Source organism: Leptomonas pyrrhocoris (assembly GCF_001293395.1).
Source record: "Leptomonas pyrrhocoris isolate H10 chromosome Unknown, whole genome shotgun sequence".
Classification (NCBI taxonomy): domain Eukaryota; phylum Euglenozoa; class Kinetoplastea; order Trypanosomatida; family Trypanosomatidae; genus Leptomonas; species Leptomonas pyrrhocoris.
In genome coordinates, this window is record NW_015438363.1 from 185,170 (window position 1) to 205,227 (window position 20,058).

Genomic DNA, 20,058 nt, shown 5'->3' on the forward strand with positions numbered 1-20,058 from the left:
CTCCCCTTCCTCTTTCTTCACCCGAACGCCGGAAGAACATGAATATTTTGAAAAAGAAGAAAATCTCTCTTCCACGATCGTTCTGCTGCTTGGTTCTGTCAGCTTTTTTTCTTGCTTGTTGTCCGTCCGCCATGGCGGCAGTTGGGTTTCCCTTTCGCAGGATGCAGTGCTGTAATGCACGCGTTTCGTGAGGGCGACGCAAGTGAATGACACAGCGCGAAAGACGCTGCGGTGCCTCCGCGTATGTGCCTCTCAAATACCCACGCAGAAGAACTTAAAAAATGAATTCAACGTCCCTCACCGCTCCAACTGTCTTGTCTGTCTCCTCCTGTTTTTTTTTCTTCTGCCTCGGATGTGTCGGTTGCTTACTGAAGTTGAACGCTGCACCAGCAAGTACAACGCATCTTTCCTTTCTGGTGTGCGTGTACGTGTACGTGTACGTGTACGTGTGTGTGTGTCTGTGTTACTGTGTGGAAGTGACCGGCAATCAGCGTACATCTCCGCCTCTGGCCGATTCTAGTGGAGCTCACGGGATCCTCTTCTCCTCCTCTTGCTCCCACACACGCCAAAAACCCCGTAGGGGATTTCGGCTACCGTCACTGCTGCTGGAACGATTGAACTACACTTCTTGACTTCAATAGTGGTTTTTATTTTGTACTGCCTTTTTTAGAAACATATCTATATCTATATATACATCTGCAACAGCATCGCGTGTGACCTCTTAAACAACAAAAAAATATAGAGAGGAATCCCACATCTACACACACACACAGCGATCTTGAGCTGGTGCATCTCATCATCCCTCCTCTCTTCTCTTCTTTGCTTTGCCAGAGTTTACCGTTGACCTGCGCTCACTCCGCCGGTAGCGGACTCACCAGCGTATTCTCCATCTTATAGAGATTGCTTCGGAAGTTGTGTGCTTGTTCTTTTCCGTTTTTCTTCTTTTGCTGTATTATCAGTATTGCAATTGAGGTTGTGTATTTCAGCCATAGAAAGCGTGGCGTTCTTGTGCGTGTGTGTTTTTGTGTCAGTTGGTGGTGACGCGTACGCTTCCGTTCCTCTACATACATTATTTTCTGCCTCCCTGTCGAATCCGCTGATACGGGAAGCCCTGCCTGTTTCCTTTTCTTATTATTATCATTCCTCCATCATACCTGTGCGTCGTCGGGGTGGTGGTGGCCGTGGTGGAGGTTTCGTGCGTCACGCCTTCCTTCGTTGTTTTGCCTGTGAGCAGAGAGACGACAACACGTGCGCCTCCCAGCAGCACACAACAAAGCTGTCAACGCTACATATAGATACAGGGGATTCCGTGCTACGTGGATCTACTCGCGGTATACCCCCTGACAAAGAAGAAGAATAAACAAACAAAAAAAACTGAAACGATGCTAGAGCAGTCGATCATGAGTCGGTCCCCAAGTGGGCAGTGGTACCCCCAGCAGCAACAGCTCCCATACGCATCTCCGCAGGCCTACGGCAACGTGGCCGGGCACCCTCCAGGGGCCTCGCAATGGAGTCCGATGTCCGGCAACGCGGCGTCGACGATGTCGCCTGGCGGCGCAAACGCCACCCTCGGCAACTCTGGCCTCTTCAACAGCACCAGCGGCAACTTCTGGAGCGCCAATCCAGGGGCAGTGCAAGGAGGCGGTGTCGGCGCCAGTGTGCAAGCAGATGGCTCTCGCTGCAACTCGAGCGCCCCTGCGGCGGCTGCGCTAACGCCACAGCAGCTTATGATGCAGCAGCGGATGATGCCGGGTCAGGATCAGTGCTGTGCGACGTGCTGCGGGCCTACGAGTGGTTGCTGCGGGCCTACGAGTGGTTGCTGCGGGCCTACCGGAGGATGTTGTGGACCTACCGGGGGCTGCTGCCCGGTGCCGGGGGAGCCGGTGGATCCGTTCTGCTGTGCGGCGCCGATGCTGGGGCAAGAGGCCCCGTGCTACGTGACCATCTACAACTGCTTCGACTGGACCTTCCTGCTCGCGTGCCTGCTCTTTATCGCGACCGTCGTCGGCTTCGCGGTGGTGGTCGCTACGAAGCAGCGCGATGACATTTTTAAGAAGTTTGATGCGCGCAATACGACGGAGCTGGACGCGGCAATGAAGCCGTACATCATCTGGATGAACGGGAACTCAACGAACCACACGGACAGCGGTAGCAGCAGCAGCGTGGACAGCAGCAGAAGCAGCAGAAGCAGCGGCAGCAGCGGCAGCACGACCATCACTACTACCGTCAAGCCCCCCGCTCTCGTGGTCATGGACCAGCTGGCGCCCGTCGTGCAGAGCGTGACGTCGGCGGTGGCTGATGCGGTGCTGATGGCGGCGGCGCGCGACAGCACCGCGCACAACTGCACCCAGCGCAAACTGCTCGGCAGCTTTGGCGTGCTCTGCATGGAGGACAGTATGTACGCCAACACCTTCGCCGTGCAGCTCAGCTCGTGGACGAACGCGCGGGATACGTTGTGGTTCCTCGCGATGGTGTACAGCGGCTTTACCTTGCTGTATGCGTTGCTGATCAACGCGCAGCGTCACCCTTCGGGGGGCGTAGGGATGGCAGGCGCCAACGCGCTACCCACCATCTCGCCACAGGAGCAAGAAGAGTTCATGAAGATGACACCGCAGCAGCAGCAGGCGTTTATGATGGAGTATCAACAGCGGGTGGCGTCGGTGCAGCAGCAAAACCCTCAGGTCGGCTTCACGCAACCGCCCGGCTCCGGCTGCTGTGGCTCCGACAGCGGCGTCGAGTTCTACGACACCCCGTTTTACGAGTTTGTCCGCCTCGCGTGGTTCGTCTCGGGTCTGACGGCGTTTGTGTGGACGTGTAACCTCTTTATCTCCTTCTGGGCCTTTTCTAACTTCTACATCCAGAACACTTCGGGGCCGCTGCGCGTCTTCTGGAGCGACTACACGCGCAAGATGAATGGTTCGCTTGTCATGGTCACCGTCTTCCTCGCCTGGCCGCTGTGCAGCTTCGCGCTGGACCTGGTGTTGTGGCTGATCGGTGTGCTTCCGTGGCTCGTGATCCGCAGCACCTGCAAGCGTGGCGTTGAGATGTACCGTCCCGCGCTGCCCCTCTCGCAGCTACCCATGTACATCCGTGCGGATATGTTCTTCCTGGACTTCCAAGACGTGAAGAGGCTTGGCTTCTCGCGGCAGGCGTGGATGATGCTGACGGGCTCTGACAGGCCTTTCATGGACTGCTGCGAGGACCCGACGGTGGACAAGGACCCCGCCATGACGCAGCTCATGCAGATGCGCCTGCAATGGCAGCAATCGATGATGTCCATGATACCACCTTGGATGCAGCAAGCCGGGATGGGTGCTGGTACCCCCATGAACTACCAACAACAGCAGCAGCAGATGATGGCGATGATGGGCGCCGCCGGTGGGGGTGCCGAGTCAGCGCGGTCACACAGCGGCACCCCGGCGACCGTTGCCACCAACGGTGCGCTGCTGATACCGGCCAACTCCTCTTCGGCTTCCCCGGCCGAGTACCCGGTCGAGGAGGCCGAGATGAAGACGCACCGCCGACGTCGACGCAGCACGCGCGACAACCTCCGCCATCGCGATCCGGCCTCGGCGAACGTGGGCGCCGGTGCGACTCCGAACAGCAACGGGCAGGGGATGGAGCAGACCTCGCTTGGGATGCCTGCTGCAAATAACGGCGGTGCAGCGGCGAACTCCTCGCGACACCGTCGGCGTCACCGCAGTAAGAGCCGCAGCCGCAGCAAGGCCGCCTTCGAAAGCGGGGCAGCGACACCGGTGCCGCCCGGATCAGACGCTGCGGTGGCGGCCTCTGCGGGAGGTAACTCGCCCGGCGCAACCCTGCGACACCGACGGCGGCACAGCCATAGCAAAGAAGCTGGTGCGGCGCGGGGGGCCTCGCCGATGCCGCCGGTGCCGCCGCCCATCCCGGCGCCGCCGGCAGACGAGGGGGAGAGCGGCGGCGGCCACCACCGGCGACACAGCCGCAGCCGCAGCCGCTCGAACGCAGCAGGTGCCGGAGAGGCGGCGGCAGCGGCTGCGGGTGGTGGTGGTGGTGCGGACACGCAACACCGTCATCGCCGCCATAGCCACAGTCGCAGTCGTGAGAAGCAGTCCGGCAAGGCGGCGGCGGCGAAGGATTTAGACGCGCTTCTGCAGCTGTAAAGAGAGAGAGAAAGGGAAAAAAACAGAAGATGAATGAGTGAATGTGCGGGTGCGTATGCCTCTGCGTCTGCGGAAGTGATCATCGTCAACGCAGCGCCCCCGCACACGAGAAGGGACACTGGCGGAGATCAATACATATATAGCGTGAAGATCAATTGCTTCATCTGGCTGTTGTTGTTTTTTCCGGCTTTTTTTGTTCTCCTTTATTTATTGTTTGTAGTATTTTTGTTATTATTATTAGAGGCGCTACCGGAGACTCCCCACGATTTTATGTTCCATATTGGATTTGCATCGTCATCGCGTGTGCGTGTGCGTGTGCGTGTTGGTGTGTTGAGGGTCGATTCGCGCGCACGTCAGCGTTGGGAAAGGCATAGATGCTTTCTTCTTTCTTCATCATCATCCGTTTGATGCCCCGCTGCGGCATTTTGCAGGTCTAAATCAGAACCAAATGGAAGAAAGGTGCTTGGGCAGGCGGGCGTGTGTGTGCGCTCCTCCTCTCTTCCCCGTTGCTGTCGTTGCTGCTCGCGCGTGCGGACGGAGGAAGAGCGCGGCAAAGGGAACCACCGACGTCATGGGTGCGAGGTGCATTGAATGGACAGGAAAGATGAAGGACACGCATCTGACCGGGGGGGGGGGGTCATAGATCACCGCTGCTTTTGCTTGCTTGGTTTTTACGGAGCAGCCGCACTACTCCCTTTCTTTCGTTCTTTGTTTCGCGTGATTTTGTTTTAGCATTGTCGCTGTCGTTGTTGATCATCTACATTAATCGGCTCATCTAACAGCATGGGAACGGAGGGGGCGGAAGAAAGAGGCGCGATGAGGCACGTGGGGAAAGAAGTGAAGGGGAAGCAACGCCATTGCGTACGACGCTCATCTCCTCTCTCCACCACCACCAACGCCGCAGCAACGCGGTGATGCGATCATCAAAAAAATAATAATAATATTAACTGTTATTATAGTGGCCTCCGCCGCCATGATCTCCCTCTTTCATTTTCTTTGGTCTGCCTGGAATGCTGGCGCGTGGTGTTGAAGGAAAAGAGTTCAGCGTCAGCGTTGCGCCGTTCTCTCCCACCCTCTCCCTTCATTTAAGGAGAACTGTTATCTCCCCTCCTTTCACTTCTCTACTGCTTGTGTCTTCGTCTTCCTCTACGCACCACACACACACACACAGTCAACGAGCGGTAACATCTGCCAAAGTATTCCAGAAGGACTCCATCAAGGCGATCTTTGACCCCCACGATGCACCGTAGCTGGAAGATTTACGTCGGCGCCGAGGTGCCGGCAACTGCCGCGTCAACCACTGCAGACAGCGCCTCCACACAGGCGCTGCTCGACACCGCCTTTGCACGTCGGGCGCGGTGGACGCTGCAGACGGCCTCACCGGCACTCCGTCAGCGACCCTCTGCAGCGCCTTCTCCTGTCTTACGTTGGCTGCTGCAGATGGCGAACACGCAGACGGCGACAACGGTGGAGGTCGCATCAACCCGTCGAGGTGGACTCCCAAAAGGAAACGGTGGCCCGCCTTCCAGCACGGAGACGCACACATCGAGCACGCCGTCTGAGATGGAGGTTGCCGCCGCCGCAACCGCGGCGCGTCCGCCTGCCTCGACGCTCGCGACGACCGCCCTGGTACGGCGGGGGGTGGGGCCGAAGGATCCGCTGCTCCAACGACTCCTCAAGAAGCGTCAAGAGGCAGAATCGGCTACCACCACACCTGCTCCCACTGCAACGCCGGCATCATCATCAACAGCAGCAGCAGCGACCGCCACGACGGGCAGCAGCGGCGTCACGCCTTCTCACTGGACGCAGCACTCCTATTCCGCGATGACGCCCACCAGCTGGCGCGTCTTCCGTCAGCAGCTTGGCATCACCATCGAGTTGGTCGCCCCCGCGATGACAGTGCCGCCGCTCGCTTCAGGTTCTGTTTTTCCTTCCTCTGCTGCTGCTGCTGCGGCCCTGCCCGCGGCGGACACGCTGTCGGCCATTCGGTGTTGGGAGGAGGCGCAGTTACCTCTAACGCTCGGCCGCTGCGTGGCGACCTCCTACGCCCTCCCCACGGCGGTGCAGGCGCAGTGTGTGCCGCTGGCCCTTCTCACGTCTCCCGCCTCGTTGTCCGTGTCCGCCCCACTCACTACGACGATCACCACCACGGCGAGCTCTCTGGGCATGGATGTATTGGCCGTCGCGGAGACCGGCAGTGGCAAGACGGCGGCGTACTTGGTGCCCTTGCTGGCGCATGTGCTGTGTCGCGCACCGAAGCTGCTCGGGCATCCAGATCGGATCTCTCTTGGGCCGTTAAGCCTCGTGATGGTGCCGACCCGTGAGTTGGCGGAGCAGGTGACGGCATCGCTGCTGCAACTGTGTGGGCAGGCAGGACCTTCAGCAGCGCCGTCCTCGTCCCCCGGTGTGCGCCGGTCAGACCTCGTTGCCTGGGAGGCGGAAGAAAACGATCTACCTTCGGGCAGCGCAGTCAGCGCACCCGAGCGCAACTGTTTGAGTGAGTTCCGCGTAGTGAAGGTGGTTGGCGGCGAAAGCCGCGACGCGCAGTACGACGCACTCGCGCAGGGTGCCCACTGCGTCGTCGGCACCGTCGGTCAGCTGCAGACGCTGCTCGAGGACCGCCTGCTGTCCCTTGGCAACACCCAATTCGTCGTGGTCGATGAAGCGGATCGCATGATCGATGAGCAGCAGGAGGAGAAGCTCGTTGCCGTCCTCGAGCGGTGCCCGACGCCGCGGCAGACCCTAATGTTCACGGCAACGCTGAGCACACCTTGTGCGGGCGTGGCGAAGCGCTATCTGTCGAGGTCGGGCTACTATCTGGTGCGCACACCGTACCGGTGTGCGTCGATACGGCAGTCGTTTGAACTGATATCAGAGACCACCACCGCCGCCGCCAGCGCCACTGATGACGGATCGGCTCGTCGCGCCGCGCGGTCTCTGCAGCCACCGCGACAGCAGCGGAGGCTGGACAACACGGAGAGGCCGCCCGCCGACGATCGTGCCCGGCAGCCGTCAGAGAATCCTCGACAGCAACGCAGCCTACACCCACTCCTGCAGCCGCAGAAGTTTGCACGACTCGTCGCCTGGCTTGTTTACGGTGCCGGCCCCATCATCGTCTTCGCCAACGCCAAGGCGACGTGCGATACCCTTTTCGATGAACTGCGGACGGAGGCGGAGTACTTGGACGCCCAGCAGGAGTACTTCACCCTAACGGACCTCGTTGGCCCGCCCCCCGATGGGCTCGTCTTTCGCGAAGATAGCGAAGCTCCTTCGACCTCCTCACGCGCAGCAACGGCAGCAGCAGCAGCATCGCCGTCGCCGCGAGATCCGTCGCTCGTGAACTTGCGCTCCGTCGCCGTCGTCCACTCGGAGCTGTCGCAGAGCGAGCGGCGCGGCCTCGTCGCGCAGTTCCAGCGCCGGCAGCGGTCCGTCCTCATCACCACCGACCTGCTCGCCCGTGGGCTGGACGTGGCGGGCGTGACGCTGGTGGTGAACTACGATGTGCCGTGGAGCGCCACCGGCGTGCCAGCGGAGTCGGTGATGCAGTACGTGCACCGAATCGGTCGCACCGGCCGCGCCGGCTCGACGGGCGTCGCTGTCACCTTTGTGGTTCTGCCCGCCGCGATGGTGCAGCGAGCCGAGGAGGTGGTGAGGGAGGATACCACCACGGTGGCGGGAGCGAAAAGCGGCGGCGATGGAGTCAACGAGCGAGGCAGCTGGAACCGCGTCGCTGCGCGTGCGAACACAAACCGGCTGACCTTGGCCACAGCAGCAGACGATGACGACGACGATCCGGCGAGTTTAATGGGCGAGCTCTTTGATGGGGACACCCGCAATGTGTGGGTGGCCGGTGCGTCTGCTGCGGTGGCGGGGGCGAGGGGCGGCCGTCACCGGCACAACGATGCGTCAGAGAACGAAGACGACGCAGGGGTTGACACGAGCGATAACGAAGAAGACGGCAGCGCTAATAGAGGAGACGCGCGCTCGACGAACAAACGGGCGAGATCAACAGTCGGCTTTGCGAGTGATGTGGCTGTCCTGCGCCCCCTCTGGTCGTTTCTGATGGAGTGCGCGGAGGGGGAAGGCTGCAAAGACGGAGCAGCGGCCTTGCGTCGTGGCACGTACGCAAAGATCAGCGTGCCGCCTGCGCTGGCGTGCATCATGGCGCAGTTGTCTGCCACCTCACAGTTCGGCCGCATCACGCTGTAGTATGTGTGTGTGCGTAGGTGCGTCTGCAGCATTTGCTTTATCTTTTCAAAACAGACTCCTCTACTTGTTATAAAGAAGTATTTTTACTGTGAAGGCAACGGTGAAGGAAAGCCTGATCGTTCAGACTGGCTGGTTTGTGACGCAGGAATGGCATCGAATAATTGGTGTTTGATGCTTCGAGCAGAGAGAGTCGTGATGCGCTGTTTCTCACCGGCAAACTCGCCTTTGATCGGACGCAATCACTAAAAGGAACCTTCCTTTTTTAAATTTCCAAGTTCCCCGACTTGTCTGTCGGACCCGTTCGTACGTGCTTGACGGTCTCTCGTGACCTCCCTATCAAACCTTCGCACTCCTCCATCCTCGCTCTTTCGTTGACTCCACCTGTTTTCGTCAAGATATAGCACTTGTCGCTTCGACAGAAGGAGGAAAGATCTCCTGTATCGTAACCGCGCTGCTTGCAGAAACATTTGAGTAAAGGAGGGACGAAGCTGTTCTCCGGTAGTTGGTATTGTCGTTAGTAGTAGTGTTATTGTTTTCAAATATATATCAGATGCTCCTGAAGCACATCGACTCGGTCGAGGAGCGCGCCGACCAGCTTCTGCAGCGCGTGCAGGACAGCGTGCGGCGACGCGACGCCTTTCTTCAGCAAATTCGCCAGTCCGTCCACGCCGACGGCGAACTCAACGCGGCGTTGCACGATATTGACAACGTGCGGTATCGGCTGATGCCACAGTACGTCCACCGCAGCGCAGCGCTCGCCCGCACCGTGGCGGCGAACGCCTCCTTGGCGGAGCGCAGCTCTAAACGAGTCCGCCGCCTCGATGTGCTGCTGCAGCGCGTGCAGGAGACGAACAGGATAGTGGAGGCGATGCGGGCGATGGAGAGCGACGTGGCGCAGGTGTCGACGGTACTGGAGGCAGGGGATATCGAGAAGACGGTGGAGCTCCTGCACTCGTACAAGGAGGCGCAGCGAGTCCTGATGACCGCCTCGCCATCTGCCGTGACAGGCACCATGCCTTCACCTACACCGACCACGGCGGATGGTGATGTGATGGCGGAAGAGGACGGTCTTCATGGCAATAGTAATGCTAGCCACATCAATGGGGCGGACGCCTCTCGCGCGGCGGCAGCCAGCAGCAACTCCGCGTTAATCAGCGATGTCATGCGTAACGCACGTGAGACGGTACACGCGCGTCTGCTGACGATGATCCAAGACGCGGTCGCGGTGAACGACAAACTGACCATCATGAAGCTCACGCGGCTGCTGGCGGAGCTCGGCGAAACGTCGACTGCCGCCAACCTTTACAGCACCTGGATCGCCGATCACACCATCGCCGCGCTGGCGAAGCTGATTGACGGAGAAATGAAGAAAATGGACGATCCGGCGGAGGTGGCCATGACGCACCTCGCACTCGTCTCGCAATGCCTCGACAACGTCGCGGCGGCCTTCGAGAACGATGAGGAGTTCACCCGCGAGGCGTTTGGAGCGCAGGGGCCGCTGACGCTGCTGACGGAGCTGCACAGCAGAGCCACGGCACGCTGCGTGCCGGTCTTAAGCGACTTCATTGACCGCCGGAAGGGAGTGCTAGCGCAGTTGGAGACGCACGCGGCTGCCGCGCAGTCGAGCCGCAACGACAGCAGCAGTAACAGCAAGCAAGCCCGTGCGTCATCGCCCGGCCCGGCCGGTAGCGCGGCAGCTCGTGCCTCCTCCCCCCTGTCTGCCGCCGCAGCCAGCAGCAGTAGCAACAACCAAAACGCCGTCGTGGCCAGCGCCCGCCGCGCCGATCAGATCCTGGAAGAGATGAGCCACGTCGTCTCCTGCGGCTACATCTACCTCACCTTCGTTCAGAAGAAGCAAACGGAGTATGAAGCGCGGCGGCGCAAGGAGGAGACGGCGGCGGCAGGCGGGGAAGGGGAATCCGACGCGGTCAGCGACGCAGCGGGCAGCTCCAGCATCGGCGGCAACAACACCGCCGACAGTCTGTGGAGGACGCGCGACAACGCGCTGCTGAACTCGATGCAGGACATCTTAGCCTTCTACGTCCCGCTGCAGAACACGTACTTCGCCATCGCGTACGATCAGGCGGTCGACCTGCAGATGCACGCGATCCGCGACGCGGCGACGCAGGCGGCGGCAGCGGCGGCGCGGGCTGCTGGTAGTGGCGATGCGCGTACGCGCACCCCCGCTGCTGCTTCTGCTGTCGCCGCTGGTGCAGCCGCCGCGGGATGGGCAGGCGGCAACAGTCGGAGTCTCGCCAGCGCGGCGTTGCCCTCCGCCGCTGCCGCAACGACTTTTATGTCAGGGCTGCAGAACCTGTACGCCGTGGCGGCGAGCAGCGCGGATGAGCTGATCGGCTCCGTCGGGGGCGGCACCGCCGCGACCACCACCATGCTGGGCGGGGCGTCGGACCAAGCGGACCTGGCGTTGTTCTGGTACTACACCCACAAAGGCCAGGTGACGCTGCCGGATGACGTCTTCTTTGTGCTGCGTATGGCGATGCATCGCGCGATGAACACCAAGTCAGCGCAGATCTGCTCCGCGGTGATCATGTCCATCATGGACGTGGTGCAGTCGCGGCTGCTGCCGGAGATCGAGCAGCACACACTCGTGGTCAGCGGTGGAGGCGCTGCTGGTGCGGCGACGACGATGACCGGCGTGGCATCGCCCGTGGGTACTGGCGGCGCACGTCGCCGCACGACGGCCACCCACGGCGGCTTTCTTTCGCCCGATGAGCTGCACTGGACCGGCGCCGCGCAGCAGACGGCAACGTACCTGCAGCGCATGGCGGATGAGCTGCAGCAGCTGAGTTCGACGACCTTCGCGTCCAGCACGCGTGATGTGGCCCGCTTTCGCGAGCTGGCGAGCGACATGCGAACGCAGGGGAGGAACCTGCAGGACAAGCAGATCCCTTCGTGGCTGGACAGCTTCGCGGATGTGTGCTGCGACAGCATCCTGCCCCCGCACATGGAGCGCTTCGCGGCGGTGTCATACGACATGAAAGAGGAGGTGTACTACCACTACGAGATGATCGATGTGTGGGTACAGGCGTGTCTGGTCGACCTCGGCGCGGGTCTGCGCTACCTGCACCAGCACCTCGCGGAGGCGAAGCTCTTTGACACGCTGCTGACCGCCATGGCCCGCCGCGTCGCCAAGGCAACGAGCGGGGTGCTCCTGCGCAAGCGCTTTAGCTTGTTTGGTGCGTTGCAAGTGGACAAGGACGTGCGGGCGCTACGTACGTTTTTTGTTGAGCTGGCACAGACCGATCTCTCGCCCATTCGTGGTGTCTTCGCGCCGCTGAACTTGATGGCGACACTGCTCTTGTCTGACCGGCCGACGGATGCGTTGGAGGAGGCGGCGAACACGGCGCTGACGGGCGAGGAGAAGAAGAAGGTGCTGCTGACACGTGTGGAGTTCCGCAAGGAGGCGGTCATGTCGCTGCCATTGTAGTTGTCACGCGTGTGTGTGTGTCTGTGGAGGGGGGGGGGGTCGTTAGTGGTGCGCGCTGCTGCAGGTGCGTTCGCTGTTGTTCAGCGCTCCTCGGCAGCTTCAGCGAGCGTTGAGGGGAACATACGTGTGCGTCAGCGGAACCAAAGAAGAAAGAGGAAACAAAGCAAAAGAAAGTCAGCTTATCATGCGACGATACGCAGTCGCCGCGAGTCTTTCGGGAACACACACACACACACGTTCAGAATGATAATAGTAATAATTCCGTGCTCCTCTTCGCAGAGCGAGGTCACGCGACGGCCGAGTACTTGCATTTACCAAAAAGAAAGCGATAGAGCTCCGTGTAAGCTGTGCACCTCGATTTCCCTCTCTCTCTCTCGTTTTACATATTTATATTTCCCTCATGCATCGCCGGTAAAGGATGTGCATTGGCGTCTGGATCATCTTTCGCTCGATTTAAAGATATTTGCTGTCGCACCCGCACGCACCGAAGAAAAACAAACAAAAACGCGCCCATTCCTGTTTTTCAGAAGCAGCGTCAGCATCCACAACATCAAAGGCCGATGCGCCGAGCACCTCCCGTGCCACCACCACCGGCGGTGGCGGCAGTGGCGACGAGTGGCTTCACGAACACTCTGTCAACTGAAGAGGCGGACGACGGCAATAACGATCTCGGTCGTGACGAGGTCGGCTTTGAGAGCGCAACGGTGTTGTATGACACCGCCCACGTGAGTAGCGCGTTGGATGGCGGTGACGCAGCGCCCCTCGCAGGAGGCGCGAATGCTGCCGCTTCTTCTTCGCCTTACGCTTTATATGAACCGATGCGTGCGCAGCAGCAGCATGGTGTTCTCGATGCGCTCCATCCAACGGTCAGCAGCAGCAACATTAGTAGCAGGAGCAATATAGGCATCGCGAATAGCAGTGCTGCGGTGCTTTCAAGCACGAGCGACTCGGCCGGCATCCTCGGCCCCTCCGCTGCTCCTTGCATCCTTCCCCCTCCATCACTGCCACCTGCGCAGCCGTACGCGTACGTGGAGGAAGGCCTGGACGTTCCCTTGCACGCACCGCGGCTGCGCATCCCGGCTGATCTGCCGCTGGAGCAAACCACGCTGATGGATCTATTGGCGACGGTGGTCGTCCATGGCGGCCCGACAACGGAGGAGGAGATCGTAAAGCGCGAGCTGACGCGTCGCAACCCGGCCTTCGCCTTCTTGGGCGAGAAGTTCAACCACCCCTCTCTGCTGTACTACCGCTGGCGGCTCTACTCGTTGCTGCAGCAGGACACGTTGCTGGCGTGGCGCACGGAGTCGTTTCAGGTGGAACGGGCACGGCGGGCGTACGTGTTTGTGCCGCCGCCGCTGCTCCGTGCGGGCCCGGACTGTCTAGCAGGGCTGCACCAGCCGGAGCTGTTGAATGCGGGCGACGTGTTGGGGCGCGAGAATGGCGTAAAGCGCACGCGTGAGAGCGGCGAAGGGGGTGAAGAGGCGATCCATCGCGAGGGGGAAGAGGACATCATTACGCGTACGGCACGCCGACGGCGAAAGCACCGTCATCAGCGCGGACACGTCGCTGCTGCTGCGCCGGCGACACGCGATAAGAGAACGAGGCGTAGTCGGGGCGAAACGGAAGAAGAGGAGGAAGGAGGCGTTGCACCGGGGTACGGCGTCGCGTCGCATGAAGATGGAAGGGCTGACGCACACGACAAGAACAAGAACCGCGGCAGCGAGAGCAGCAGCAGCGGCAGCAGCAGCGAGAGCAGCAGCAGCAGTGGCACGGACAGCGACGGCGAAGCAGAGGTGGCGGTCACAGCCGCAAAGGATGAAGCCGCACGTGATGAAAAGCGCGATGCGGTGCTAAAGGCGGAAACCCGATCCACGGACGCCTCCACCTCACCGGCGGCGGCGGTAGCGGAGTCGAAGGACGCGGTGTTCGAGGTGGACCCCGTCGTCCCACTTCCCCCGCCCTCCGCGCAGTGGATCTCGCGTCAGTGCACGGCGAACAAACACGTCTTCGCCGTCCTGCAGCCGCACATCTGTGCTGAATGGGCACGCCTACTCAATCCACGCCGCATCTGCCCCGTTGCCGCGTGTACAAGCATCGGGAAGTTGTGTGAGATGTGGCTCAGCCGGACCGAGGTCGCGGCGCGCATGCTCTTCGCCGTGCAGCACGCCGACGGCATCCACCACCTCCTCAGCGTTGTGCTCGATGCAGTGGTGAAGACGGCGTACGTGGCCACCGCGCGTTCGCGGGCGACGCTGCCGCTGCCGTCCTCGGCGGTGAACTCGCTAGAAGGCGACAGCAACGTCTTCTGTGTGGAGGCGCTGTGGTACTTGTATGTGTTGCATGACATCCTCATGAACGCGTCGAGCATGCCGAGTGGTTCGGCGGCCACAGCGTGCTGCGTGAACAAAAACCCTCGCCCCGCCTCCAACTCGCAACCGTCGGTGGGCGGTGAGGAGGACGAACCGTTTATGGCGGTGGAGAGCAGCCAAGAGGCATTGGAAACGTTGTACCTCGCGTGGAAGCAGCAGCAGCAGCAGCAGAGCGAGTCGGCGCACTCCGCATCTTTTCCTGTCTCTGTGGTGTTCAACAACAACAGTAATACCAGCGCCGCACCGCCGTTACCCTCGTCGGTTTCGTCGCCGACGTCTCTAGCAGCAACATCAACCTCAGCATCGTCCGCCGCGCACGCAACCGCCGCACGTCACCGCCGGCGCCAGCGCACCACGCGGCGCCGCTCCGTGTACGAGCGATGCGGCGATGCGCTGGAACTCATCTTGCCGACGCTGATCGAGGCGGTGACCGCCGTGGCGCTGGCAGTGTCGATGGACAAGGAACGGCAGCCACGGCCCCCACAACCAGAGAGCGCGAAATTAGCAGCGGCAGCAACGGCACCACCACCACCACCACCCGCTGCACGCGTCCACCACTTCAAAGTAGTGAACCCGCTGCAGAGTACGAAGGCGAAGCGCAGCGGCATCAACAACAGCGGCGGTGGTGGTGGTGCCAAAGGCGTGGCGGTGAGTGCGCCGCCCTTGAGCGGTGGGCCGTGCCTGTCGTTGCGGCTCGATGCCGGGTGCAGCCGCGTGGAGAGTGAGCAGACTTCTGAATCGGTCACCACCACCACCACCACCGTCGACGCACAAGCCTCCTCGGCGCCGGCTGTGCTACTGATTGAGTGGTTGAAGGCGCTGGTGCTGGTGTGGATGAACGTAGAGCAGCCTTTGCTGCTGCCGCTACCGTCTGCCGGTCTCCCTGCCGAAACAGCAAAAGACGGCGCTGCGAGCGACCCCGCGGCCGATACGGTGGGGATGGAGGCGGCGGCGCCAACCCCGTCCGGTCTGCTGTGGCCGGACACACAACGTGGCGCCCCCGATGCGCCGGATGTCCAGCTAGCCTACTTTGTGCGCGCACGGCACGCGCGGTTGCTGGGGCTGGAGGCCGCGCCGGTGCACGGGTCCGCCGCACCGCCGTCGTTTGAGAAGCGTCGCGAGCCGCCGCTACTGAGCGCGCGTGCGTGTGCGATTCTCAAAGAACGGTACAGCTTCCTGTTTTAAAGTGTGCATATATAGAAGTCGAGAGGGAGGAGGCGAGAGAGTTGAGACCAGTACGACAAGGCAGTCACCCAGAGCAGTGGCCCACGCACGTGTGTGTACGCAGCAACTGCGCCAACTGTGAGCTTCTTTGCGCGAAAGACGGGAGCGACCTCGCAGTTCCTTTTTTTTTTTTGAGGGGATGAGGCAAGTGGTGGCGATGATGTGGACTGCAGTGGTGTTTTCTGGGCTTGTCTGTTTTCGCTGGAAGGCAACGCGAACTGCGCTTTCACACACATGCACACACTCACCGATGATTTAAGACGACAAGTATCAACGCGCGACCGTCCAGCTCTTTGGACTGTGCGGTGTTTCTCTCCTTGATATTCCTTGTGCCATGCATCGGGCCCGGCTTCATTCCGGCCCCCCCCCCCCTTGCCAACACTGTAGTTGACGATGACCTTGCAGTGCGGCACGTCGCCTTTGGCTCAGGAAAAAAGGTGTCGGTCTGTGTCGACCTTCCACATCCACGTCTTGCTGTCTGATACCCTCTTGCGCTGGCCTCTACCGGGGGTTGGTGCATTACGTACCTTTCCTCACGCTTTCCCCCTCCTTTGTGAAGGTGGGAAAGGAAACACTCCAGCGGTCCGTCACACTCCCTCCTTTCCTCTCCCCTCCCCCCTTGACGAGCCGCTACACGTGTGCAGTCATCATGCTTGAGGGATAAACGTGTGCACAACAGTCATTAGAAGCTTTTGCTGCTCTGCCGCCTTACCAGCTTTGTTTACTCCATTTAAAAGAAAGAGAAGAAATCATCCTTTGTTTTTCTATCGGCGCTGATTGAGTTGCCATGCTTCTCGCCACCCCTCCCACGCCGGAGTCGATCGAGTTCGAGGTGGAGGGGTCCGCCGACCGCACGACGAGCAGCGGCATCGCGTTTACCGTAGAGGCAGGGAATCGCGCTCCATCAAACACACCACCGAAGCCCAACAGCACGGCCCACGCCAGCGCGGCGGCGGAGCGTGGAAGTCACCCCCACCCTTCACGGCTATCACGGGCACGGAAAGCGACAGCGGCTGACCTCGACACCACCTCATTCGCGTCTCTTCACTCGTCCTTGTCAGCATCGCAGTCGGACACCTCCTCGCAGCGGACGCGCGGCTCCGCGCCGACTTCCTTCGTCTCGTCCTCTACCATCCGCACCGCCTCCCTTTCGCACCCTCATCCGCCGCAGCGCTTTGCCTCTCGTCAGACCTTCACCTCCATCGTGTCTCCCGGCACGGCGCGCGACGTCTCCTTGGCGCGGGCTCGCAGTCCACGCGTGGCGGCGGTGTTGCGCGGCGGCGGTCCGCTCAGCCGTGGGCGACACAGCATCAGCCCAATGGCCCCCGACGCGCCCCGGGCACCCCCGGCGGAGCTGCAGGGCCCGCCGCGCTACCTGCGCGAGCGGGGGCTGACGCCGTCGCCGTCCGCCATAGCAGCGAGGCGTCGCAGCAGTGCTCGTCGTGCCGCCGACGAGAAGCGGAAGGACTCATCGAATAGTACTCCAGAGAAGAAGAAGGGCAGGAAGGGCAGGAGGAGTGCGTCTCGCACGCCGTCGCCCGGGACGGTGTCCTCCGGCGGCAGCCGGGGTCGCCACTCGCATCCCCTTTCGGGCCGCTCTCACGAGAAGGACCACAAGCACCGCCATCACCATAACAGGCATCGAGATGCCGCAGAACCAACATCCAAGGCGAAGAGAAACGGCAAGAAGGAGAAGACGTCGGCGAGGGAGGCGCGGGTGCTGGGCCGAGGCACGGTGCTGGCGCCTGCCTGCGACACCGTGGACTCACATAGCGCGGCGACAGCAGCAGCACCGTCATTGCGGGGACCTCCGCTTACCGTACAACAGTTAGAGCAGCAGCAGCAGCAGCTGGGGTGGAACGCACGTGATGCGTTGAGCTCGACGAGCTTCCAAAGTCTACACAGGCAATCACCTCCCGTAGGAGGCAGAGACAGAGAAGGAGCGGCGAGGGGGGCCGACATACGAGCACCACCGCCACGCGCCAACAGCCCGAGCAATCGACTCAATCCGCGTCCCTCCTTGGGTCCAGCGGGGAGAGAAAGCGCGAGAGATCGTTCGCAAAGGACCCTCGACGATGCCTCCAACAAACGCCGTGGTGGAAGCTGCAGCGGATTGGACGAGGACACGGCGGTCGACCTCACGGTGCCAGTCTTATCCGCTCACCACCGCGCTCGAACTGCGTGGCCGGCATCCACCACGCGGCGAGGCAGCGGGCCGCCTGGCCCTGCCGCGTGGGATAACGACCAGCGTCGCGGATCTGGTGATCCTCCGACCTCCAGCCGTTGTCGATACGGAGGCTGTGACGACGACGGAGACGACGTTCACGCGAACGATAGGGCACAGCGTAGTAGCAGCCGTACAGGTGTGGCGCCTCCTCCCGGTGCGTACTCGCTGCCGCCGTCCGCGCAACAGCAGCAGCCGGCTTTTCCCGACCCCGCCGATTCGGTCCAGCACCCTTCTCATCGGTTTGGCTTGCCATCATCATCCGCAGGCGCTGGTGGTGGTGGAGCGCGCTTCAGTGCGTCACCGCATCTGGCCGGGGCGTCGCCCATCTTGGATTCATACGTGGCACAATCCTTTAACAGTTCTCTTCCCGGCCACTCCACCGTGCTCGGTGGCGGTGGTGGCGCTCCAGCGACTTCCCACAGACATGCGCGAGCAGCGGGTGTCAACTCCGCCCGCAAACGCAGTCTCCTGAAGCACAGCAAGCAGGACCAAGCGGAGGTGGAACTGGAGGTGGCGGTGTTAGCGGAGTCGGTGGAGGAGCTGCCGCCTACGGACACCCTTGAGCACTACGCTGCGCTTCTCCGGCGTTACGAAGCCCAGCAGCAGCAGCAGCAGCAGCGACGTGCGGCTCCCCATGCGGACGACGGCGACATTGCCTCCCTCTTCGGCCTCGTGGTGCACATGGTGTTGCCCTCGCAGGCAACTCCAGCAGACGCGTTAAACGAGGAGGGTGCCGCACCGTCGTCGACCGAGGCAGCACAGCCGCCATCGCCGGTGACCATCGGTGCGGTGAAGGACGAGGTGGCGCTGCGCACTGGTATTCCCGCGTTACAGCAGTGCCTCGTCTACGAGGCGATGTCACTGCAGGACAGCCTTCCGGTGCACCTGCTGCTCTCCGCTGCGGCAGATGACGAGGAGGAGGGGGAGGAAGGCGACGACGCAGAGGGGCGCCGCCTGCGTCTCCTCTGTGTGCCGCTGAAGGCGGATGCGACGCCCACGTGGCCCTCACCGAGGCGTCGCTCCAGTGTTGCGGGTGCCGGCGCTGAGACGAGACACGTCAGAGCACCTGGCGGAAATGAAAAGGAGGCAGACACCGCCAGCGACGACGTGGATGACCTGACGTCGCTGCTGCTGCTCTCGCCGGTCCGCCATGGCGTATCCACCACCCAAACCGCACCGCAAGACCTGCCGGGCAGCACCACAGAAGCGGCACCGGTGGCACGTCGTGGAGCCGTCCCCTTCACGCTTTCCGACGGCACTATCGCGAGTCCAGCCACAACAGCGTCGGCGACGGTGAAGAGGATTCAAAACGATGCCGCAGCGCAGCGTTCAGGCGCACCAGGCACGGCACAGGAAGCCGTCTCGCGGCACATCGATCGCCTGCGACGCCTTTATCTGGATGATGGTAACCGTGACCCAAACGACGACGACGCCGCGGCATCAGCAGCAGCAGCAGCCGTCAACACGAATGGCTACGACGCCTCTTCTCCCCCATCGATGCTGCCTCCGCCGCGTGACTACCTTTTGCATCCAGCATATCAGCTCAACCAAACAGGCGGCGTGGAGTCCGCAGACCCGGTCGTACACGCGCTGCAGCAGCGGCTCCTTCTGTCTGAGCTCACAGCCCCCTCCACTACCACCACCACCACCGGCACCGGCGGCAGTAGCCGCGCCATCCCAGCGGTTTACCGCGGTGCTGCGGCTGCGGCTCTCAGCGACGCCCTCCTTGCAGCTCTTCCCGCCCCACCGGTGCGTCGACCCAACTCGCACATCAGCGGCGGCGGCGTCGCTGTGGGTAGGGGAGGCGCTGACGGGGTTATATCGGGCTACTCAGCCCCCACAGCGGCGGCTTTGGCGGTGCAGCGCACACAACCAACGCGACGCCCATCGACAGCAACGCCGACGAGCTCAACAGCAGCGGCGGCGGCGGCAGAAGCGGTGGCGCGGACACGCTTCGCCATTCACCCGCTTCCCACATCAACGAACGCACCGACTCCAACGCTATCCGCGGCAACTGGGCCGACCGTGTCTTCCGCCGCTGTACAGCGGCGCACTGCACGGAGCGAGGGCTTTTACCCGCAGAAGTCGGCACTTCCGGACGCCAAGGCGAACGGGTCGCAGCGGGGCTCGGACACGGAGGACAGTTTCGGCGGTGGTGTCGACGCAAGTTGGCTCTCGTCGTCGCACGCCTCTGCGTACTCGGCCCGTGACGCCGGCGAGGTCGGTGTAGCGATGTCGCCGTCATAGAGCACGCGAGACTACTGACTCGGACACACGCACACGCACACGCACACACAAACGAAGAGTGGGGTGTGGTTGAATGCCCCTTTGCTGATCTCTTTGATCTTCTTTCTCTTGATTACTTTTATTATTTCCTCATTGTTCACCTCGTTAGCTTAGACACGCCATGCGTGAGCACTGTGTGCGTATATTCTTTTC

At 61.7% G+C, this 20,058-nt stretch overlaps 5 protein-coding genes across 8 annotated transcripts; all 5 read left to right on the plus strand.

Annotated features, from left to right (window-relative positions):
- Positions 1–372: 372 nt before the first annotated feature.
- ABB37_04260 (hypothetical protein) lies at positions 373–4,142 on the plus strand (the record flags this gene model as incomplete). Of its 2 annotated transcripts, none has more annotated exons than XM_015801871.1 (1): positions 373–4,142. In XM_015801871.1, exon 1 carries the CDS (start codon positions 1,383–1,385, stop codon positions 4,140–4,142), a length of 2,760 nt encoding a protein of 919 aa, XP_015659272.1. In that variant the 5' UTR covers positions 373–1,382. The 2 variants fall into 2 exon arrangements, with proteins under 2 accessions (XP_015659272.1, XP_015659273.1); XM_015801872.1 differs by having other exon boundaries at positions 389–4,142.
- Positions 4,143–5,311: 1,169 nt separating this feature from the next.
- Positions 5,312–8,351, plus strand: ABB37_04261 (putative ATP-dependent RNA helicase; the record flags this gene model as incomplete). Its single annotated transcript, XM_015801873.1, has 1 exon — positions 5,312–8,351. Exon 1 carries the CDS (start codon positions 5,382–5,384, stop codon positions 8,349–8,351), a length of 2,970 nt encoding a protein of 989 aa, XP_015659274.1. The 5' UTR covers positions 5,312–5,381.
- Positions 8,352–8,744: 393 nt separating this feature from the next.
- Positions 8,745–11,799, plus strand: ABB37_04262 (hypothetical protein; the record flags this gene model as incomplete). 2 transcript variants are annotated; one of them, XM_015801874.1, is made up of 1 exon in its annotated part: positions 8,745–11,799. In XM_015801874.1, the coding sequence occupies exon 1, from the start codon at positions 8,902–8,904 to the stop codon at positions 11,797–11,799; it is 2,898 nt and encodes a 965-aa protein (XP_015659275.1). In that variant the 5' UTR covers positions 8,745–8,901. The 2 variants fall into 2 exon arrangements, with proteins under 2 accessions (XP_015659275.1, XP_015659276.1); XM_015801875.1 differs by having other exon boundaries at positions 8,751–11,799.
- A 415-nt stretch (positions 11,800–12,214) lies between these two features.
- ABB37_04263 (hypothetical protein) lies at positions 12,215–15,353 on the plus strand (the record flags this gene model as incomplete). Its single annotated transcript, XM_015801876.1, has 1 exon — positions 12,215–15,353. Exon 1 carries the CDS (start codon positions 12,360–12,362, stop codon positions 15,351–15,353), a length of 2,994 nt encoding a protein of 997 aa, XP_015659277.1. The 5' UTR covers positions 12,215–12,359.
- A 596-nt stretch (positions 15,354–15,949) lies between these two features.
- ABB37_04264 (hypothetical protein) lies at positions 15,950–19,866 on the plus strand (the record flags this gene model as incomplete). 2 transcript variants are annotated; one of them, XM_015801877.1, is made up of 1 exon in its annotated part: positions 15,950–19,866. In XM_015801877.1, exon 1 carries the CDS (start codon positions 16,180–16,182, stop codon positions 19,864–19,866), a length of 3,687 nt encoding a protein of 1,228 aa, XP_015659278.1. In that variant the 5' UTR covers positions 15,950–16,179. The 2 variants fall into 2 exon arrangements, with proteins under 2 accessions (XP_015659278.1, XP_015659279.1); XM_015801878.1 differs by having other exon boundaries at positions 16,035–19,866.
- Positions 19,867–20,058: the final 192 nt, after the last annotated feature.